General features: G+C 42.4%; 2 protein-coding genes across 7 annotated transcripts in view; both read left to right on the top strand.

Annotated features, from left to right (window-relative positions):
- The first annotated feature begins 18 nt into the window (after nt 1–18).
- On the top strand, nt 19–16,340 carry LOC111960053 (hepatocyte growth factor activator-like). 4 transcript variants are annotated; one of them, XM_023981939.2, is made up of 13 exons: nt 19–456; nt 609–672; nt 1,356–1,449; nt 4,967–5,040; nt 6,348–6,491; nt 6,820–6,951; nt 7,848–7,958; nt 8,247–8,378; nt 11,136–11,421; nt 13,634–13,773; nt 14,377–14,517; nt 15,019–15,161; nt 15,984–16,340. In XM_023981939.2, exons 1-13 carry the CDS (start codon nt 403–405, stop codon nt 16,155–16,157), a joined length of 1,689 nt encoding a protein of 562 aa, XP_023837707.1. In that variant the 5' UTR covers nt 19–402; the 3' UTR covers nt 16,158–16,340. The 4 variants fall into 4 exon arrangements, with proteins under 4 accessions (XP_023837707.1, XP_023837708.1, XP_023837710.1 ...); XM_023981940.1 differs by having other exon boundaries at nt 19–190; XM_023981942.1 differs by lacking the exon at nt 8,247–8,378 and having other exon boundaries at nt 15,984–16,338.
- A 276-nt stretch (nt 16,341–16,616) lies between these two features.
- The window catches only part of LOC111960395 (protein Dok-7), a 45,122-nt gene continuing 39,404 nt past the window's right edge, over nt 16,617–22,334 (top strand). For all 3 annotated transcript variants that reach the window (XM_023982380.1, XM_023982381.1, XM_023982382.1), the window contains exons 1-4: nt 16,617–16,717; nt 16,814–16,859; nt 19,057–19,287; nt 21,118–21,318. In XM_023982380.1, coding sequence (XP_023838148.1) covers nt 16,664–16,717; nt 16,814–16,859; nt 19,057–19,287; nt 21,118–21,318 — 532 coding nt within the window. In that variant the 5' untranslated portion in view covers nt 16,617–16,663. The remainder of the gene's footprint in view (nt 16,718–16,813; nt 16,860–19,056; nt 19,288–21,117; nt 21,319–22,334) is intronic.

Consider the following 22,334-nt stretch of genomic DNA (forward strand, 5'->3'; position numbering starts at 1 on the left):
TTTCCGTATGGTTAACAAGCTATGAGAGGAGGGATCCGAAACCATCACCCGCCACCTCCTCCAAAAAGTTACTTTCCATTACATCAAAGATCAGCACTTTCAAGATCTTGCATGTTTAATCGTGGGCGTCTCGTAAGGGAAATTAGTTGCAATTCGATGTTTTGCGTGGAGTGATGACCATAATCAAAAAGTAGGTCTAATGACGCATTTCATTTACTCAATAGGGTTTGCAGGGAACAGGCTCGCTCTTGCAGCATATCCCACGTTCTCCATGACCAAAAGCAGGCTGAGTTCTCTCGAATTGACAGATAAAACGTGACATTTATCTGACGGACCTGATTCAAGAAATTAACTTCAAATAATTTTGCGCACGATAACAGAGGCTACATAACCCAAAATATTATGATGCTGTACTTTGTGTTACTTTTCCTACCGTATGTCCTCAGTGCACGGACGGTAAGTGGAGCTATTTCTTACAATTCAAGCAGTTCTTCTAGAGCGCAACAAGTGAACGGTTTGTTTGGATAGGCATATTTTGGCGTGCATCATTTGCCAAAGATGTAAACTAACCGTGCATTACTTTAATATTGTTTTCACTTTGGTTCCAGCGAATGGTACTCCCAAGATATGAAACGTTTAGTGCAAGAAATGTGAACAGAGATAGTCATAAAGGTAATCATTACTATTAACATTAACAACATACATTACCTGTTTAATTGATTACAGTTTTGTGCGTAGTCGTCACTATCCTGTTTCAATGTTGTTTATAAAATGTTGAAATATGTTGTTTGTATAATAGGATTACACAACTGTACAATACAGCCCATCAAACAATTTACCAGTCAAGAACTCAATGATAATGACCTCTTTAATCGATGGAGTTGGAATCCAGAATTATTCATCTTGTGTTGGCAAGGGTACACAATCTCTTTTCATAACAGAACAACGATTAGGCTGTCTAGGGGAATGATATAGTGCTGACATCTATGCATCCCTTCTACTGGGCTTCCCTAGTAATATAACTTGATTGGGTCCTGGCAGGAGCCGCTGTCAAACTCAAAAGATTTATTGTCTATCATATGCTGTGATCCCAAGCCATGGGAGAACACCTGCTTTCTCATAGCATATTCAAAGTGGCCTCTATTCTGCGGCAAAGTGTTTTAGGGTTGGTATTGTTTTTACTTTCAATATTGATGTTGAACTGATCTTGTGCAATAAACTTAATGAAATACAGATTTTTTTAATTTTCTTGCGGAGAATAAGGAATTTATGACTAGAATATGTGTAAAATACAATATGTTCACAATATGTTCACTGATAACCGTATGTATCTACTCCCGTTTCTGTGGATCCAGTCCTTACAGTAGATGGGAAAGAATGTAAATTCCCATTCCTTCATGGAGGAAGCATTCACCACCACTGTATCACCATCAGCTTCTCCAGCTCTTGGTGAGTCCAGTGTCATCCATTTCAAGTGTCTCTTGGTCACTCTAGTATCCAATGTTTTAGAGACACAAACAACCACTTCAACCACACGCACATTCAGCATAACATTGCCACACATTTCCATTACTCAAAGAGATACACTATATATACAAAAGTATGTGGACACCCCTTCAAATGTGTGGATTTTGGCTATTTCAKGTGTATAAAATTGAGCACACCGCCATGCAATCTCCATAGACAAACATTGGCAGTAGAATGGCCTTACTGAAGAGCTCAGTGACTTTCAACGTGGCATCGTCATAGGATGCCACCTTTGCAACAAGTCAGTTCGTCAAATTTCTGCCCTGCTAGACCTGCCCCGGTCAATTGTAAAGGCTGTTATTGTGAAGTGAAAACGTCTAGGAGCAACAACGGTAGGCCACACAAGCTCACAGAATGGGACCACCGAATGCTGAAAAATCATCTGTCCTTGGTTGCAACACTCACTACGGAGTTCCAAACTGCCTCTGGAAGCAACTTCAGCTCAAGAACTGTTCGTCGGGAGCGTCATGAAATGGGTTTCAATGGCCTAGCAGCTGCACACAAGCCTAATATCACCATGCGCAATGCCAAGTAGTGTAAAGCTTGCCGCCATTGGACTCTGGAGCAGTGGAAACGCATTCTCTGGAGTGATGAATCACGCTTCACCATCTGGAAGTCCAACGGCCGAATCTGAGTTTGGCAGATGCCAGGAGAACGCTACTTGCCGAATGTATAGTGCCAACTGTAAAGTTTGGTGGAGGAGAAATAATGGTCTGGGGCTGTTTTTGATGGTTTGGGGACGCTTAGTTTCAGTGAAGGGAAATGTTAATGCTACAGCATACAAAAACATTCTAGACGATTCTGTGCTTCCAACTTTGTGGGAACAGTTTGGGGAAGGCCCTTTCCTGTCTCRGCATGACAATGCCGCTGTGCACAAAGCAAGTTCCATACAGAAATGTTATGTCGAGATTGGTGTAGAAGAACTTGACTGGCCTGCACAGAGTCCTGACCTCAACCCCATCAAACACCTTTGGGATGAATTGGAACGCAAACTGCGAGCCAGGCCTAATCGCCCAACATCAGTGCCCGACATCACTAATGCGCTTGTGGCTGAATGGAAGTCCCCACAGCAATGTTCCAACGTCTTCCCAAAAGAGTGGATGCTATTATAGCAGCGAAGGGGGGACCAACTCCATATTAATGCCCATGATTTTAGAATGAGATGTTCGATGAGCAGGTGTCCACATAGTTTTGGTCATGTAGTGTACCTCACTCTTGTACACACAAAGGGGTTTCCCAGTCATAGATTGGTGAGGTGAGACACCCACGCACACACGCACACGAGAGCCATGTGAAAGCCATGCCGTGTCCACATCACTAAGCATCTGTCATGGTCTAAACACACCAGCACATTCACGAAGAGACCACGACAACGCCTCTTCCCCCTCAGGAGGCTGAAAAGATTTGCCATGTGCCCGCAGATCCTCAAAAGGTTCTACAGCTGCACCATTGAGAGCATCTTGACTAGCTGCATCACCGCTTGGTATGGCATCCGACCCGCAAGGCGCTACAGCGGGTAGTGCGTACGGCCCAGTATATCACTGGGGCCGAGCTCCCTGCCATCCAGGACCTCTGTACCAGGCGGTTTCAGGGGAAGGCCCTAAAAATGGTCAAAGACTCCAGCCACCCAAGTCGTAGACTGTTCTCTCTGCTACCGCACTGCAAACGATACCTATGCACCAAGTCTGGAACCAACAGGACCCTGAACAGCTTCTACCTCCAAGTCATAAGACTGCTATATAGTTAGTTAAATAGTTAACCAAATAGCTACCCGGACAATCTGCATTGACCCTTTTTGCACTAACTTCTTTGACTCATCACATACGTGGCTGTTACTGTTTATTATCTATCCTGTTGCCTAGTCATTTCATTCCTAGTTAGATGTACATATCTATCTCAATTACCTCGTACCCCCGCACATCGACTCAGTACTGGTGCCCCTTGTATATAGCCAAGTTATCGTTTCTCAATGTGTATCTATTATAATTTTTATTATTACGTGTTATTACTTTTATATTATTTCTCTATGTTTTTTCTCTCTTCATTGTTGGGAAGGGCCCATAMGTAAGCATTTCACTGTTAGTCCACACCTGTTGTTTACGAAGCATGTGACGAATACAACATGATTTGAAAATGTAACCACTGACAGACATTCTAACCACTAACAGACATTCATTGAGACATGCATTTGCACTGTGACTGTCTCAAGACCCTTAATTACTACAGTAAATATAAAGACTTAAACTTAATTATAGTCCTCGTTAATCCATGTGGAATTGCCCTAAAAAGTAATGAGGTAACTGTATGCATAMTTCCACGACCTAACTGGGCTATCCTAAATGGCTTCATATGCCAACGCTAGTCAGCACTGCTAATTTATTTGCCAAAAACTGTCATAAATGCTAATGTCATGTTATAACACATTTATGACACGGTTGCACAGGTTTTATAACCTAGAATTGAGTTAATGGTTTATAGTAATGACTGTCTCATGTCTCAGAACTAACTATTTACTTTTCACAAATTGTGACACAGCAAGATGCCTCACTGCCTTCTTGTTTTGATTAAACTCTTCTTTTGTGAAAACAACTGTGTCTCATAACCACAGATCTGTGTCTCATAACCACAGATCTGTGTCTCATAACCACAGAGCTGTGTCTCATAACCACAGATCTGTGTCTCATAACCACAGAGCTGTTGGACAGGGAGTGCTATGATAAAGTCATCTGTGTGGCTGCAGCCGCAGAGTAAATCCACTCAGGCTATGACAGGGCTGGTGAGCGTCTGCAAGTATGAACAACTAGGATGTAATTCAACATGAATCTTGCCCTCTCCCACTCAGTCCTCAAGTAACAACAAGTGCCCAGTGCTGGCTCATCTTACATTGAGGGTTTTCGAGGGTGTGTGAGGGTGTGTGTGTGTGTATGTATGCGTGGTTGTGTAGGTGTGTGTATGTATTTGTGTATGTGTGTGTGTGTGTGTGTGTTCGCTTATGAACTCAGCCACTGGGATCCCAGCTTGAGAGTCACTTTCATCTCAATGTTTCTCCATTAGTTTCTCAAGGGATTTTGAAACCTAAGTATTTTGGTTTGGTGTGTTGGGTGTAGTTACTGCAGTTAGCGGGTGTGGATTGATGGGTGGGGGAATCAATAAAACTTCTAACCCATTTTGGTAATATAGCTTTGGTCCCGAAAGGATTAAAGTGCAGTGCTCCTCAACTATTATGAAAGACAGCTAATAAATATGGTGTCAGTTTCAAACCCACTTCTTGTACTCCCTGGAGATATGCAGGTTTCTGAGGAGTGTCCTTATGGTTCTTAGTCAGGTGACTGATCGTGTTCAATGTGCTGTTGATTTGCTTTCTGACTCCTTGATCTCAATGGCCAGGTTGAAACTGTTGCATGTGCGCTACAGGAATGTTTTTATTTCCGCATCATAGGTGTTCTCTGACGCACAACTTCGATCGGGACTTTCTCTGGGGACACTGTGCTCCTGGGAACACTCAGCCCATTGGTGAGAGGTCATTTTTGTGGAATCTGTGGACAAGACTTCATGGTCTACAAAGTCTATGTTGTCTCTGTGTATTTATACGATCTTCAAGATACATTTCCTGCTTTTTGCAGTAGTGGCATGCATGAACATAATATTTTTTAATCACTAGCCAGGTTTCCATCCAATTGTCGACAGATTTCCATGTATAATATTCTAGAATCCGTGTTCCCACCAGTGGTTTGTTTACACCAAACGGACTTGTTGTGGATAAAAATCAGTGAGGGAGGACGTAGTGCACACAAAATGTACTTTTTCACTTAAGTTTTCATATACCGAATAAAAATATAAAGTTCAATGTGTTTCCATCGCATTTTCATCTCTACCGATAGTTAAATAGCAAATGTGTCTACTCTGGTTTTGACACCTGCGCTCTAGCCAACAGCTCACAGATACGGTCTAGTCTACATGATGAGATTATTATTGATAAGAATATTTTTTATTTGTCAAAACAGCAGTCAAGAATCGATCATCATGTCATCAGAATATGACCCCACGGATGGTTGAGGGAAGGCTCTCGGGGAACTGTGGGGGGAATTTTAAAGGGCTGGTGGCCTGGCGGTTGGGAGCTAGGGCCGGTGGATAATAGGTCGCTGGTTCGAGTCCCCGCTTTTTGACCTTGTGGGAGATCTGTTGACGTGTGATTGAGAAGGGTGTTGACCTTGGTTGCTGCGGTGGGCCGCTTAGATTACTGAATGTGGTGTAGATGTTGAGCAGCTTCACCGCAAGTAGATTGTATGTTTTAATATTCAATATATAAAAACATTATACAAAATAAATACTCATCACTGTGCACTTTCACCACCCTGTGAAGTTCATCATCATTTATTTCAACTGTAGTTTAATAAACTGCATGGTTTCCACAGTCAAAATGGAAGGACCACACACCATATCATCGCGTGACTCCAAATTTWCTTTGATATGATGGTTATTATATCAATATTTGCGCGTAAAGGCATTTGCACCGCCATTTCCCGCATAATTAATTTTACAGACACAAAAAGATCCCACCATGTCGAACGAACAAATTATCTGTTGCCATTTATAAATTGACACCGACATTTAAAATAAATACGATTTGACTTTACTGGCATAAAAACTGCAGATGGAAACGTGGTTTCCTCATTTTGCTCCATTGCATTCATCTACTTTTCAAACAGTGTTCAAATTAAACACACCAAAGTTGGTAAATACTTTATTCTTATGTTACTGAGGTAGCATGCTGTTTCTTTCTAATGTTTTCACTAATGTTCTCAGTTGTTGTGTTTTAGTGTTCGTCCACTCATCACGCAGATTCACAGACCCTTGTCAGGTGAATCCATGTCAAAATGGCGGCATCTGCACTCTGGTACCCCGCAGACGCTCCTTCGAGTGCTCCTGTCCAGAGAGCTTCACTGGGAGGCACTGTGATCAGAGTGAGTAACTTTCAGTATCATACTTTCTATATGGACTTGTGTTTCAAAGCAGTTTCAATTAAACTAAACCAATTATACATTTTAGGTTAGAGTCAATTGTCAATGGGGTTTTATTTCTCATTGCGCTATGACAAAGTGTGGGGGTGGTAGAGAAACTGTCTTCCCTTTTGAGAAGTACCTTTAGTGCATTAACCCTTATCTTGCTCTTCACAATGCCAAACACTTACCACAAAACATGCCCCCCTAACTCCTCATTGACCTGTTCACTACCTCCTCGTCTTACGTTTCACCCAACTACCTTTGATCTCTCTATTCTCCCCTTTGTCAGGGAAGTGCTATGAAACCATACACCTGAGATATTACGACATTGGAAAATCATGGGGAAGGATCTACCTTCGTAACGTGGAACGGTGCACATGTGTGGACGGGGAGATCTCCTGTGAGAGAGTCCGCTATACTGGTAAAAGACATTCTTACTCAGATTCTTTGTTACTTTAGCTTCAGCCACACTATGCTTTTTTGTTGTTGTTGAAAATGAGAGTGGAACCTTAGAGTTGATGAGGTGCTGTCTCTTGGCTTGGAAATGGGTCCCTGAATGGCCCCTGAGTTGAGGGCCCCCTAAAACCTTTGGAGTATGAGGGCTTCTCCAGTTAAAAATCTTCCCATTCCGACATTCCTCAATCTCCCACACCTTTTGGATGATCAGATCTCTAGCCTCGGCTGTGTTGCCAGGCATCTCACTGTATTCTCAATGCCTTAATGGTTGGGGGTGGTTCGAGCGAGCCTACCAGGCCTTGAGAAACCCTCTGAACTCCCCCTCTCCTTTTGAGGCCCCTCAGAACGCGTGAAAGAAACCTCTCAGCCAAAAGATAAAGGTGCTTTCGTCTCTACGGTGTTGAAAAGACACTTTGGAGAGCCACTTGGACCAAACCTGTTTTGTTTTGTCATGGTATTAGGATTTTTTATTWATTTTTTTATTTCATTTAGCACTACCATTTCCTGCACCCCACCTTCCCAGCCTGTTATGTAGGCTATTCCCACTCATACTGCCCCCACATGGCCACTCCAAGAACAACATGTCAAATCAGACAACTACTGTACACCGGTGTCTGTGTTTGTGAATGCATTTCTCCCATTCTACTTTTATAACCCTGAACCATAAGTGCTCGAACGTAGGTAGTCTAATGCTTCATGTTTGTTTTGATCAAAGTTAACACGCTTAAAGCGCTGATGCAAGACCAGCTCCTGTGTTTATCATGCAGTGGCGGGAGGCAGGACAAGGGGGGTTGGAACTGATCCCAGTGCTGTGGTTTGTCATAATGTATTATACCTGATGAAGTGTGTAACTGTCCTCAGTCTGCAGTGAGAACCCCTGTGAGAACGATGGTACGTGCCGACTCATCACAGCCACCAGGGAGGAGGTGTGTGCCTGCAGGCCTGGCTACAGTGGACCCTACTGTAGCATTGGTGAGTCCAACCGCTACATGCTAACACAGTCACTGTTCGATTTACATTGCTAGGTTAGCCTAGCTTAGCATAGCTTTAGTTTAGCATTACTGGTCTTAGCCAGAGGTCATACACTGGGATAGAGAAGACATTTTATGATGTTTATTCTGCTCTGTGACTACAAACATTTAGATAGTCCAATATAAATAAGGTAAACAGATAGACACGCACACACTCATAACACTTAAACACAGGAAGCTGTGATATACATGGTATACTGTCTCATCCCCCACACCTCTTGTTGTTCAGCTCCGGAGGTGGAGTGCTATGACAACAAGGGCACAGACTACTGTGGCGTGGTGGGCACCACCGTCTCTGGTGCCCGCTTTCTGCCGTGGAGAGCGCCCCCCTCAGGGGCTTGGGGAAAACCTCCTACTGCAGGTGTGTGTCCAGCATTAGGTTGTCTTTCTTTATTTCTTTCTACATCTTTATTGACAACCAATCTGGCAACCCAAAACAGAAGCTGAAGTCTATGCTTCATGCCTGTCATGCCAGCACTATCTCACCACTATCATCCACCTCCCTCAGTCTGTCTGACCTTGATGGTAATATGGTCATTCACCTTCCCCTTTGTCTGGCCTTGGTGATATGGTCATTCACCTTCCCCTGTCTGTCTGGCCTTGATACTGATATGGTCATTCTACCCGGTACAGACAGAAAAGGATGGGCCTCCCCTCTGACTCTGATTCCTCTTGAGGTTTCTTCTTTCTTGGGAATTATTTTCTTGGCACTGTGCTTCTGCTTGCTGTTTGGGAGTCCAGGCCAGGATACTGTTAAGTGTCATAACAGCAGTGTAACATGTCCACTGTGTCCAGAAACCCAGATAGGGACAAGATGCCGTGGTGCTACACTCTCAGTGATGGAGTCATCTCCTGGGAGAACTATGACATTCCGCCATGTGTCATAAGTTTATGTGAGTAGCATAAGAGCTCAGGGGTGTAGCCAGGGTCTGAATTTTAGTGACGTCCATRTTATTTGGACAACAGCAAAAACAAAAAAAATGACCCCAGCCATTATCACATTGGCTGTTGTAGCTTCATTAATCTCAGTCGATCTACAAACACATAGCCTATTAGCTATACAGTTAGCCGCTACACATGARCTCACATTAACTCAGCACTGAGATTAAAAATGATAATTGAATAGATACAGATGGATCTCTTAGCAGAAAAAAAAAGTTATTAGCAAAGGTTTAACAACTAAGTTTTTTTTATTGCAATGTTATAGCAACATTTCTGCAATTCTACACATTTTGATATTTGAAGGAGAGTGACTAACAAAATCAATGCAGGCCCCCTGGAGGTCAGGGCCCCTGRKCATGGGCACGCGTGYTCGGTCGGTAATTCGGCCATGATTACTACAAGTTTAGATAGCTGGCTGGACTAATTTACCAATCTAAAAATGTTTTACTGACATAGGCTAAATGAGTGACTGTCAGTGAGGGACATAACAAGAGGAAAACTGCTGATGCACAATCGAGTTTCGAAATTGCACCTTTTTTTATTCTACTGTTCTAATTCTCAACRGTAAATTGAGACCCCGAATGAGTTCCTTGAAAAAMATGGTGTCCTCATATGTAGCTACGGCCCTGTAAGTGCTATAATGGGGCATCGCAAAAGCAGCGGGTTTTTTAGTTGCTACACTGGAKGCTTAGTTCTTCCCAGCGTGAAAAGAGCCGCAAGCCACTTTATCAAATATTTTCAGGTGTGAGCCGCGTGTCCAAATCTTGAAAAAAKAACTCTGGTCTTGTCATATCACAATGAATAACCTTGTTATAGGACTTMATTTAAAGGATTGATTGATTATACCTTTGTGGATAAAGCTTACTTAAAAAAAAATTGTGTTGAGTTAAATGTCTCCAATGAACCTGCTTCAAATTATAGAGGTCGGCGAGTCTCTCTGATCCGTGAGGGGCTTTGTCTTAAATCAACGGTGAAATATGCATTTGGCAGTCTTCAATTTCTTCTCTCTTAAAACCTTTACTGTATTATTATGAGCTGTGAAGAGTTTGACAGCATTTTGAATCCCACCAGCAGCTGCTTCTCATTTAAGTGGAATAGAACATCCTCACTCTTTATATTCCCTCTAAAAATGTTTTTCTCCGCTTTCACAGAACTATGACAACCCCATGACACTACGCCTCCGTAACATTCAAAGCACTTTGCAAACTTAATTAAAAATGTCTGCGTTAGTGATTAAAAATAAGCTTCTTGGAATTGTACTGCACTTACCTTTCCTGTGCCAGAAGAGAATGTTAACTTTACATAGGTACTGTTTCAATAGAAAGTCAGAATAGTATCTTGACACATGTAGCCTACTGTTTGAAGAGAATAGGTTAGATGAGAGGAAGTATGAGTCACTCAGAATCAACATGTCAAGTGTTGCCAAATGCTTCTGTAGTGACTGGGACAACTTGGCTCTGTTACAATAATGTCATGATGCCATGAGTATGCACAGAAAGCACATTCTTTGGCCAACCGCTATTTCACCACTTCTGTTAATGTTAATTGTTGGGTGGCAAATTGTATGCAATTCGGAACTTCTGACAATGCGTTATTGGGATTATTTTTAGTACTTTCAATAAAACAGCTCTATTTGTTGATTGTCTTTTCAGGGGAAAATTAGCCATTGGTAACGTCCAAAATGATAAGAAGAGGCATACTTAGCAGCCTTGGATGTAGCAATTAACTGGGTTTAGCCCAGTTACTCCAATTGTGGGAGCATGCTGGTAGGTAGTAGTAGTAAGCCTAGTAGTAAGTAGTAGTAGCAGTAGTAGCACTACTAGTAGTAGTAGTAGTATTAGCAGTAGTAGTAGTAGTAGTAGCACTAGTAGTAGTAGTAGCAGTAGTAGTAGTAGTAGTAGTAGTAGTAGTAGTAGTAGTAGTAGTAGTAGTAGTAGTAGTAGCAGTAGTAGTAGCAGTAGTAGCACTAGTAGTAGTAGTAGTAGCACTAGTAGTAGTAGTAGTAGCACTAGTAGTAGTAGAAGACTACCAGCAGTAGTAGTTTAGGAGTACCAGTTTATGACTAGTATTACCCTATCACATGTTGACAATGAAGTCAATGCTCTTCAGTAAACGTGACCTGATTTGAACTGATTAGATTAGCACTTGTAAACTGCTTCCATATTCATTTACACAGCTTCTTTGCGGAGAGTGGTACCATTGCCACAGCTGCCACCGCCACCTAATGTCCTTCCTGACACCAACCAAACCAACCACACCAAGCCAGACAAGAAGCCTGTGTGCGGAAAGAGGAACAATAAGAAGATATCGGTGGCCAGGGGTCGTATCCTGGGTGGCAACTCTGCCCTGCCCGGTACCCATCCCTGGATGGCAGCCCTCTACATAGGAGATGACATCTTCTGTGCGGGTACCCTGGTCTCGTCCTGCTGGGTGGTCTCTGCTGCCCACTGCTTCTTCCGCAGGTACCGTAGAAATACAGCATATAGACACTACAGATGTAGGATCTTAATTTTATCACTCTGTTGCAGGATAACTTTTCTGCAATGCAGGTCATTTAAAACTTGTAGTTTATTTGAGGTTTGAAAAGGCTTCTGAAGTTTGTAATTTCCACTTTCGAAAAATGTGCACTATATATACAATAGTATGTGGACACCCCTTCAAATGAGTCTATTCTGCTATTTCCGCCACACCCGTTGCTGACAGGTGTATAAAATTGAGCAGACAGCCATGCAATCTCCATAGACAAACATTGGCAGTAGAATGGACTTTCTGAAGAGCTCTGGGACTTTCAACGTGGCGTCGTCATAGGATGCCACCTTTCCAACAGGTCAGTTTGTCAAATTTCTGCCCTGCTAGAACTGCAACACTACCGAGTTCCAAATTGCCTCTGGAAGCAACATAGCCGCACACAAGCTTAAGATCACCAATGTGCAATGCCAAGCGTCGGCTGGAGTGGTGTAAAGCTTGCCGCCATTAGACTCTGGAGCAGTGGAAACGCATTCTCTGGAATGATGAATCGCTTCACTATCTGGCAGTCCGACGGATGAATCTGGGTGAACGCTACCTGCTCAAATGCATAATGCCAACTGTACATTTTGGCGGAGGAGGAATAATAGTTTGGGGATGTTTTTCATGGTTCGGGCCCCTTAGTTCCAGTGAAGGGAAATCTTAACACTACAGCATACAATTACATTCTATACAATTCTATGACTTCAACTTTGTGGATACAGTTTGGGAAGGCCCTTTCCTGTTTCAGCATGACAGTGCCCCTGTGCACAAAGCGAGATCCATACAGAAATGTTTTTTTGTGATCGGTGTGGAACTTGACTGGCCTGCACAGAGCCTTGATCTCAGCCCCATCGATCACCTTTGGGATGAATTGGAACGCAGACTGCGAGCCATGCCTASTCACTCAACAACAGTGCCAGACCTCACTAATGCTATTGTGACTAAATGGAAGTCCCCACAGCAATGTTCCAACATCTAGTGGAAAGCCTTCCCAGAAGAGTGGAGGCTGTTTTAGCAGCAACTGGGGGACAAACTCCATATTAATGCCCATGATCTTGGAATGAGCAGGTGTCCACATACTTTTGGTCATGTAGTGTATCAATCCCTACAAAAATGTCCATTAACTGTAATCCACATAATAATTCACATACTGACTCAAATGAATATCCTACACCTGTACAGCACTCTTTGAAGCATTTGTGTTCATCATTTTTTTCACCTGTTTGTGTTATGCAACATTGAGCCTATTTGACTGTAGAAATAGAGCATATAGAGTAGACAGTTGGACACTACATTGGCATTTGCGTTTATTATTTTGTCACCTGTTTGTGTGGTATGGAACTATGAGTTAGTCCTACGTTCCTCGAGGGACCATGCACATATATAGGCCTTGTAATAAAAAAAATATTTTAAATGGTTTATTATTTTTGGGGTACTTTTTACACCTTTTTCATGATTTCGAATTGGCAGTTACAGTCTTGTCCCATCGCTGCAACTTCGCGTCTCCCGTACCGAGTCGGGAGAGGCGAAGGTCGAGAGCCATCCGCTGCGTCATTCAGGAGGCCCCACATATAGGCCTTGTTAAATAAAGAATGATTAATATCTTAGGAGTTAGCGTGTTGCACAGGTACGTAAGGCAGTGGAGAGTAGGGTATTTTGTGTGCTTATTTTCACATGCAACCTTTAACCTCACATTTAGGCATCAGCACATCACAGACACTAGTGGTCAGTACAGAGATGATTTACACTCAACATTTCCCGTTTTATGAACACACTATATTTCGACGCAAATATTCAGTTTGAGGAAAAGCTTAAAAATATTTGGTTTTCAAATGCCATTTGTAGGCCAATGGGGGAGGGTTTTCGTGGTTACTATGGTCTCGGGTCTTTAGGTTTGAACATTTTCAGTTCAGGCACTGTATGTATCAAGCATCTCTGTAGGAGTGCTTAGGATCAGTTTCACCTTTTAGATTACAATGACAGAAATGACATGGACGGGGGGAACCTGGCCCTAGATCAGTACTCTTACTCTGAGGTACTTGATACATAAAGCCCCGGGGTAGTAATATCATACAAAATAAGTGTCATTGCAATCAGTTTAATTCATGTGACATAATTATCGTACAATGTGCTACTAATGACAGAGAATGATGTGTCTGTCCTCAGTCCCCTTGTGTCAAAGATTCGTGTGATTCTGGGTCAGCATAAGTTCAACGTTACGACTCCTGACACCAAAACCTTTGGAGTGGAGAAGTACATCTTTCCAGAGCGTTTCTCTGTTTTCAATCCAACTCTCCATGACATTGGTAAATATATTWTTTCACGTTCCTATTCACTCACACTGACTATTAGCAAACACACACACTCAAACACTCACACACAGTTGACATTATAGCACACGCTCGTCCACTGACTCACACACGTCATCCTAAAACTACCACACTCGCCCACACACAGACTAACAAAAACACTCACACATGCCAGTCTGCCTGTCTGCAGCACACACTCTGTCTGCACTCACAGCTGTGCATCTTGGAACAGCTGGCTCCAATGTGAACACACACACATTTGAGTGTGACAGWCTCCGGGCATCTGCATCCATTCCCGAGGGGACTTACACTTCTCTCTTTTTCTTCTCTTTTCTGAAAGCAAAACAGACATTATTCAATAGTGCAGCAATCGTTCTGTGATTTCATGATTCAACATTTGAATAACGATGACAGTACATCATACAGCGTGCTGTAACTTATTTTGATGTTTCAACCGATCAAGGGCGTAATCATTGGAAATTTACAGCGGTTCTCAATTTACCTACTTAAAGGTTAAATACAGGTTCAGTAAATAACACCTGCTATTGACTCTTTGTCACATTTTCCTGTGTTATGATGAGAATGTTTCTATTCCAACAGTTCTTGTGAAACTGAAAAAACAAGATGGCCGCTGTGTAAAAAAGACCCAGTTTATACGGCCAATCTGCCTGCCCAATAAAGACATGACCTTCCCGGACCAATACTGCTGTCAGATTACTGGCTGGGGCCACATGCATGAGAGTAAGTGTTGTGTCAAAAACTTCATTGCTTCTGCTTCATTGTGTGTCTTTCACTCTAGTGTAGTGGTCAGATATGTCATTATGGTCTTAAATGTTTTCATATCACCTTCAAAACTACACTGTAACATCTCAAATAGGCGTATATGCATCATATCCAATCATGTGCGGTCCCATATTACATTTACATTACATTTTAGTCATTTAGCAGACGCTCTTATCCAGAGCGACTTACAGTAGAGTGCATACATTTTATTACATTTTATTTTTAATTTTTTACATACTGAGACAAGGATATCCCTACCGGCCAAACCCTCCCTAACCCGGACGACGCTATGCCAATTGTGCGTCGCCCCACGGACGAACGGGCCATATAGGCCCGTCCTTCCTATTCATGTCTTTACATGAGTGTCTCATGGATGACACTGTTTCCATATGACCAAATGCTTATAGTATATGACTCTATCCCTTTCATTACTGATTTGTTTGTCTTATTTTTCCAAAGAGGCAAATAAATACACCAACCTGCAGGAGGCCGGGGTGAGGATCGTCCCGTTTGAGAGGTGTATCCTGCCTGAAGTCTACGGCAACCATGTGACCTCCAACATGGTCTGTGCCGGGACCAACCGATGTGCGGATGCCTGCCAGGTAATAGTGCATAGATCTAGGGCTCTCTGGACCCAAATTGGAATAGAATGATATAGATAATGTTTTCTTGTAGATGGTACAGCCAGCCATGTGATAATGATGTGTATTGTGTGATACTTGCTGAATCACATCCGGCCGTGATTGGGAGTCCCATAGGGCTGCGCACAATTGGCCCAGCGTCGTCCCGGGTTTGGCCCGGGGTAGTCCGTCATTGTAAATAAGAATTTGTTCTTAACTGACTTGCCTAGTTAAATAAAATAAATTTAAAAAAATACTGTATAATATGGAGGAATCACTGGGCAAAGTTTACAGAACAAGCGGCTCTGCCTATACGCAGACAACGTGCTGCTCATAGGACCCCCGAACAATAGCATTTTTCCCTATGCTCTATGGAAACATTTGTAGAATTGCAGGACATTAACTTTAATGCTGAAATTGTTCTCTCCGCCGCCAAAATGGGGGCCACTAAAATGTTTTGCCCTCAAGGTGGGGGTGGGGGGGGCCCCAACCAAATCTAGCTTACGGCCCCCAAAATGCTAGTTGCGCTTTTGGTTCACAGAACATGCATATGGAGGCTGCTGTAAGAATTGCATGGCCTTCAGTTGCTTTCTCTTTAATGTAAAGTTATGGTTAACTTCCCACCTTGTTTATGTGTTGTAATGACAAATATTGCATTTAGGTAGGAATGGAATTAGTTTATATTGGTGTGTGTAATATAAAGTTTCAAGGGGATGACTCATTGTTTGTTGTTTGTGTGTGTGCGTGCGTGTATGTGTGTGTGTGTCTGCATGTGTGCCGCTCTGCGTATGTGTGTTCCCCCAGGGTGACTCAGGAGGCCCCCTGGCTTGTGTGAAGGATGATGTCAGCTTCCTGTATGGAGTTATCAGCTGGGGCGATGGCTGTGGAAAGACTGGGAAGCCTGGCGTCTACACCAAAGTCGTTAACTACGTGAACTGGATCAACACAATTATCAAGCGCAAGCCCAAGTCTAAATAAATGGACATTACAGCTGGTATTTTTTATATGTACTATGTGTACATACTGTGGAAGAATAGTGATATTTACACAACTGTGAAATAAATATTATTTTGTGACTGAATAAACATTTTAAATGTTGTTAAACGTGTATGTCCACCTGTCTTGAAAAATCGTAATTTGATGAAGGGTTCCCTGTAACTATACATTATTTCTGTCTTAGTGAACCACCCCCAGATGATAACAATTTAATATTTTATTAATTGGAATTAATCTTAGCGTCAATTGCAAGCAGGTTTTTATTATACTTATATGTCGATTAAATATCACCTCTTGAAAAATCACCTACTGAAAAATATCCAGGAAAATTTCTGAATTGGGTGTGTGCGGTTCTGTGTGTTGGTGCCAGAGGGGGGTGCACGAAACGAGTGTGTGCCCCTCACCAGTAGTCTAAAGCTATTTTGAAAGTGACCCCTCATTCGGGCACGGGACAGCGACACTGCAGCTGTTTGGAACCATGACTGAAGATGACGGATTCGGTTGTCGTGGAAGGATATGTCAAATTCAGAGATGGAAAAAAGGTGTTTACAAAACGAAATAATTAATTGAATTTGCATGTGCTTCAAAGTTATTCGGCATTTTAACGCTAGCGTCTATTTTGTACCCTTTTCTCTCAGTGGAAGACTAGGTGGGTCGTACTTCGCAAGCCATCGCCTGTAGCAGGTACGTCGCTCATTCTGTTCAACATTTCAAAGCGCGTAATACCATACACGTTGTTGGAATAAGACCGCACAGCTTTACAATGTTTGTCTTTGTTAAATGTATGTGGCATTTAAAACCATTTCATTCGGAAGTTTACTGCTGTGGTCTATTACTACCCTAGTAAATTGATAAATCATTTATGTTTGTCATTTACTAAACATCCCAAATGAAAAGCAACTGGAAACGAAGTTGCATTACTGCATGCCATGGAATGAAATATTTTCTCATGCATAGGCCACTGTGCTGATGATAGGTTCGAATTTCAGGTTGCTCATTCAGAACTTTGGCTATCCCGGTGGCCCTGTATTTAAAGTGAATGTGTTCTGCTAGGCTACTAGGCTACATTTAAATAGGCTTTTGCTGCGTGTGTTTATAACTGGCGTATAAAAACAGAGTCGCACACTCCATATGTATAAACTCCAAGTAATTTATTGGTTAAAATGCCAACGTTTCGGGATCACTGTGCCTTCTTCAGGTTATAACTGGTTTATAACCATGAATATCAGTCRATTAAGCTGTAAATACAATGTAGAACATGTAGGCCAATAGTTAAATGTAAAATGTCTGTAGTTATAAAGAATTTAAACTATAGTCTTCTGATTGGAAGTGATTACCCTTACTATGTTATAATTATTGTGTTTATGGATTATATGTTCAGATATAATAGTAAATGCACTCTGGTGAAGTGTTGACTTTTCTTCAGTGCATGTTATTATGATTGTGGGATACCGCATGAATAGCCTACTATTCTCAAGTGGAAATAATTTGCACGCATTGAAGACTTGCAGGGCAGCGGGAGCCAACTGTTTTGCACCATTGACTGACATTTCATGCTTTTAAGTGGGGTAACTCACAAAGACATGGGCTTTCATGCTCTTCCACACTTTGATTATGCAACCGCAGTGGAAATAGATGGAGCAGCCATATTGTGTTACACTATAGCCTCCTTCTCTTTGCCTATCTGGGCTCTGCCCGTCCCTAGGTGTTTAATGGACTAGGCCGAGGTTGGATGCAACCATTCCTCGTCCCTTTGAAGTCCCTGTTATCTCAGCTGTCCACAGTCATGCGTGAGCTGTGTGTGTGTGTGTGTGTGTGTGCGTGGCGCCAGTGTGTGTGTGACAGATAATAAAAGGTATTGTTTTGTCAGTTGACACTGTGATTGTACTTCGAAAGTGCCGAAGAGAGGTGCGAGGAGGCCTCTGTCACCGACTACTGTCTATCTTCACCGTGCCTGTACAGCCACAGTAAATGCCAAGCACTCAAGATATCTGTAGGCTACCCTCTGACTTTCATGCCACGTCAAGGGGTACTGGCACTTACAGTAGGTCTGTTATCGTTTTATCACCTTGAGTGAGGATGAGACTGGACTAGAGAACAATCAGCATGTTTTAAATGGCATAGGCCTATTATGGGATTTAGCCATGTCTTACAGGAGCCAGGTGCTGTCAACAGGCTGGCTGAAAGTGCAAAAGTTGCTTATTGAGTTATTGTGTTGAGTGTAGCATTTCAGGATATTATAGTGAAGTCCTTTTGATCTTTTAGTTGCAGGCTTGACAATATGGACAATTTATTTCAGCCGTATTTCTTCCCTAGACAGCAGGGATCCACTGAAGTCGAGTATAAGAACTGACATTTTCTAATGTTACTTTACTCTCTCTTTTCCTCCTCATCTCATCCTCTCACATCCGAACAGTCAGTACAGTACACCACTTCAATTTAGTACAGTACAATACAATACAGTACAGGACGATATGATATAATACAATACACAGTTTAACTTTTTTGCCTAACTGTTCAAGGAGTACCTGTTTTTTAAAAGCTCAAATTGATTCTCACTTCACCCTATTCCCTGGAATGTTTCTCAGTACTATGGTAACTTAATGTATAACATACTTTTCTGGTTGTATTTAAGCTCCTGTCATACCTAGCCTCAACATTCACCAACAACTAGGACTTCTTTTAGACTGTGAGCTAGGTTCCTGGACACAGATTAAGACTAGTCCTGGACTAAAAAGCACTTTCATTGGAGGTTTCCTTTGAACATGCTTTTAAGTTTTAGTCTGTGTCCAGAAAACTGAACCTGTATGTTATAGACCATCAGTATTTTGTCAAATGTAAGGTTTTTGTTATGTTCTCTTTTCTCTCCCCATTTTCGTAGACTGTTTGGTACTTCTCGTCTACAAAGACAAGTCGGATAAAGCCCAGGGCCACCGGGAGAAGGGCAGCATCACCTTGGAGGATATCTGTGGACTGGAGACAGGTCTCTCCTATGAGGGGGTAAACTACACGCTGGCTATCCTCTGCCTGAGCCAGGTTGCTGTGCTGGGCTTCGACGGCAAGGAGGCTCTGCTGGCCTGGGATATCCGCATCCGCTACAGTCTTGGTGAAGGTGGGATACTCTCTTTTCTGAAGTTGTTTACAACCAAACATCTCTTTTGGGAGCGTTAATTCATTTGAGGTTTTGTTTTTGTACTAGATTTGTCTTCTTTTTTAATTTTATTTTWATTTTTTACAACCTAAGAATAAATTAATAGGTGTGCAAAACCATAGGTCTTTTCCACTTTGAAGTTTTAACTTCCAAAAGGTTTTGGCCCAACGTCTTAGACTTTTGTGTTTCTGTGGTTGAATCAACATGGGGCCAAAACAAAGCCTGGGGCTAAGAAAGTGTTATGCCACCAGGTAGGTAGTAGATAATATGTATTACTCTGTGAGGCGTTGCGTCAAATCAGCTTGGTATAACTTGACCTGGCACATCGGTATCTGCTACAGCATAGGCAACAGCTAGTCTGATGCGTAGGTCCTTGTTGACAGTGTTCTCCAATTACATGCTCTTCTGGGTGACCCATGTGTTGTGTAATATGGATTCATGTCACATGGGCATCAAACCAAATAATGTTATAGTGAGGTGTTTTAGATGTCAGTTTCATAACTGATTTAGTATGGAAACAAAGGTTATAACGGGTTGTATCTGATGATATCCCTGTCAGCACCTGGAAATACCTATTMGTTTACATCTGCTTCGACTTTTCGATGTTCTGATGTTGTTTTAAATGTTTATTAATGCAATTCAGATTTTGTAGGAATCTCAATTACTCCACAGAGTCCAACTGATTTGTGTTGTGGAACAAATGAGTGTAAAAGAGGTCACAAATCACTCACAGAGGTAATTAATCTATTGTGTGGGGTATAATTGGAATGGTCAGGCTGCCCTGTGCTGTGTGTGTCTGTGTGTCCAAAGTTTATGCCAATTTGTGTATGTGTGTGTGTGTACAATGTGTATGCCAATGTGTGTCTGTTCCACTCCACTGTGTGTGTGTTCCACTGTGTGCGCGTGTGTACTGATTGCCGTGCTCTGGTCTGAAGTGTGGCCAGGCACGTAGAAATGTCACCTGCCAGCCCGTGGCTGAGGTCTGCTGTGTGCCAGCGCTTTTGTTGTGAGTTGTGTCACCCCATGAATCTCTCTCAAACTGAGCGTTGATGTGACGGGACTGGCCGACATTTTTTCATCACCGAAGCCATCAATCTCTCACCTAACAGAGTTGACTCACTGGTATCAGTCATGTGTTTTAATGTAGTTGCTGCTTAGCATCAAGGATCTGCAACCTGTACACATACTCAAGCACTGTTTCGCAAACACTTACAATTCACACACACACACACACACGCACACGCACACGCCACACGCACACACACACACAACACACACACACACCACACACCCACACACAACACACACACACACACACACACCACACACACACACAACACACACACAAACACACACACAAACACTTAAAACAGATAGATAAACAGACACACAACACATGTTCCTTCCCTGGCCGGGCCTGTCTTTCCTCTTATGTTGCTCATTAACGGAAATATTGAGTCTATTACATTGTTGTTAGTGACAGGCTCTGATTGATTACATTTGGGCTTCGGATCTGAGCTCAACTCTGTTCTTAATTCAGCCTACTGATCTCACTCTCAATGCGCTCAACTGTTTCCCCTTCTTTTTATTGTGCAATTAAATCAAAGCCATACTGGAGCAATAATGTTTGGAATTAAATAGTTTTCTCTATCCCTTTATAGTTATTGCCTACCATTAATGCCGAGGGAGGCATAGTCTATAATGGGATACGTTTTTATAAAGTCAATGACCTCATTTGTTTTTATTGTCTTTTGTTTAAGTGGTTTTCAACTTCTCTTCTTCTCTGTCCAGTCCACAGGTTTAGCGTTGGCATCTTACCAGGCACCAAGTTGGAGAGTGGGCCTGCGATCCTTCACTTGTGTAACAACCTACTGGTTCTGGCCAGGGACATCCCCCCTGTTATCATCGGCCAGTGGAACCTCCCGGACCTACGCAGATATGGGCCTGTACCAAATGGCTTCGTCTTCGAGGGGGGAACGCGCTGCGGCTACTGTGAGTTGACTGATGTTGCTGTTATTGTTGCGCAATGGTCTATTAACCATTGTGCTGTTCTGTTGTCTCACGACAAAGAAGAATGGCATCGTCATTGGTGCTTTCCAGTTTGACATTTGGCTTCAACATGTGGATCCTTTGAACCTAAACCCAATAAGTTTAGACTTGGACTGTTTTCTAAGAACTGACACAAACATCTATGTCTATGTGATCTGATTAAGTACCATGGAAGTAGTAAAGAGGATGTATCTGCTTGAGCGAGTCATAAGACTACTAATCCAATACAGTACATAACAGTATGTGACAAGAGAGAATGATCCCACACAGTAAAACGTTGATGGAGTCAAATGGCACTCTGGCATTTTATGTAGGTTATACTGTTATTATTTCCGATGACCTTTGGGTACTTTGAAAGGACAAAAGGCTTGATATTATTGATCTAAGATGATGAGGGGATTTAATGACAGGAAAGTGGACAGTTACAGAAGTTCATTCAAACTACACGTTTGCCTCGTTTCACACCTCATTCACATGCAGAGTATATTGACTTGTTCTTTCAGCCTGTTGTATCACACCACAAGATGGTCTAACTGACATGTGTCTATGATTGATCTCCTCTTTGGGACTTTTTCATTGAGAGCATGAAAGACACGTTTGGCATTTCGGAGGATTTAAATCATTACACTTCCATGGGTTTTTACTCTTAGATTCCTCTACCCTGTTGGAACAGCGTGCCAGCTGGCATCATTCAGACAGGGAACATTAGTGTCGGAACTACGACTCGTGACTAGAGGGATGAACAGAGTTGCTGGGTGCTTCTTCATTTTTCAGACTCCAGTGTAGCTCTCCTTGGGGCCAACTCACATTAAATGTGCTCAATGGTGTTTGGCGAGACAGAAACATACAAGTGTATCTTTGTGTATATGAAGTATTGTGTATTGCATCTGCTTTGGTAACAACATGAAATAAAGGACTTGGTGTCGTGGGCGATTTTGTTTCACAAAGCTTGCAGGCTT

This window comes from Salvelinus sp. IW2-2015, linkage group LG37, assembly GCF_002910315.2.
Source record: "Salvelinus sp. IW2-2015 linkage group LG37, ASM291031v2, whole genome shotgun sequence".
Classification (NCBI taxonomy): Eukaryota; Metazoa; Chordata; class Actinopteri; order Salmoniformes; family Salmonidae; genus Salvelinus; species Salvelinus sp. IW2-2015.

What these genes read in the sequence shown, in the direction of transcription:
- LOC111960053 (XM_023981939.2), top strand. Translation starts at nt 403, where the DNA reads ATGATGCTGTACTTTGTGTTACTTTTCCTACCGTATGTCCTCAGTGCA. An exon ending in ATCAGCTTCTCCAGCTCTTG is followed by an intron (nt 1,450 to 4,966) that starts GTGAGTCCAGTG and finishes TCCGCATCATAG; the next exon opens with GTGTTCTCTGACGCACAACT. An exon ending in TGAGAGAGTCCGCTATACTG is followed by an intron (nt 6,952 to 7,847) that starts GTAAAAGACATT and finishes AACTGTCCTCAG; the next exon opens with TCTGCAGTGAGAACCCCTGT.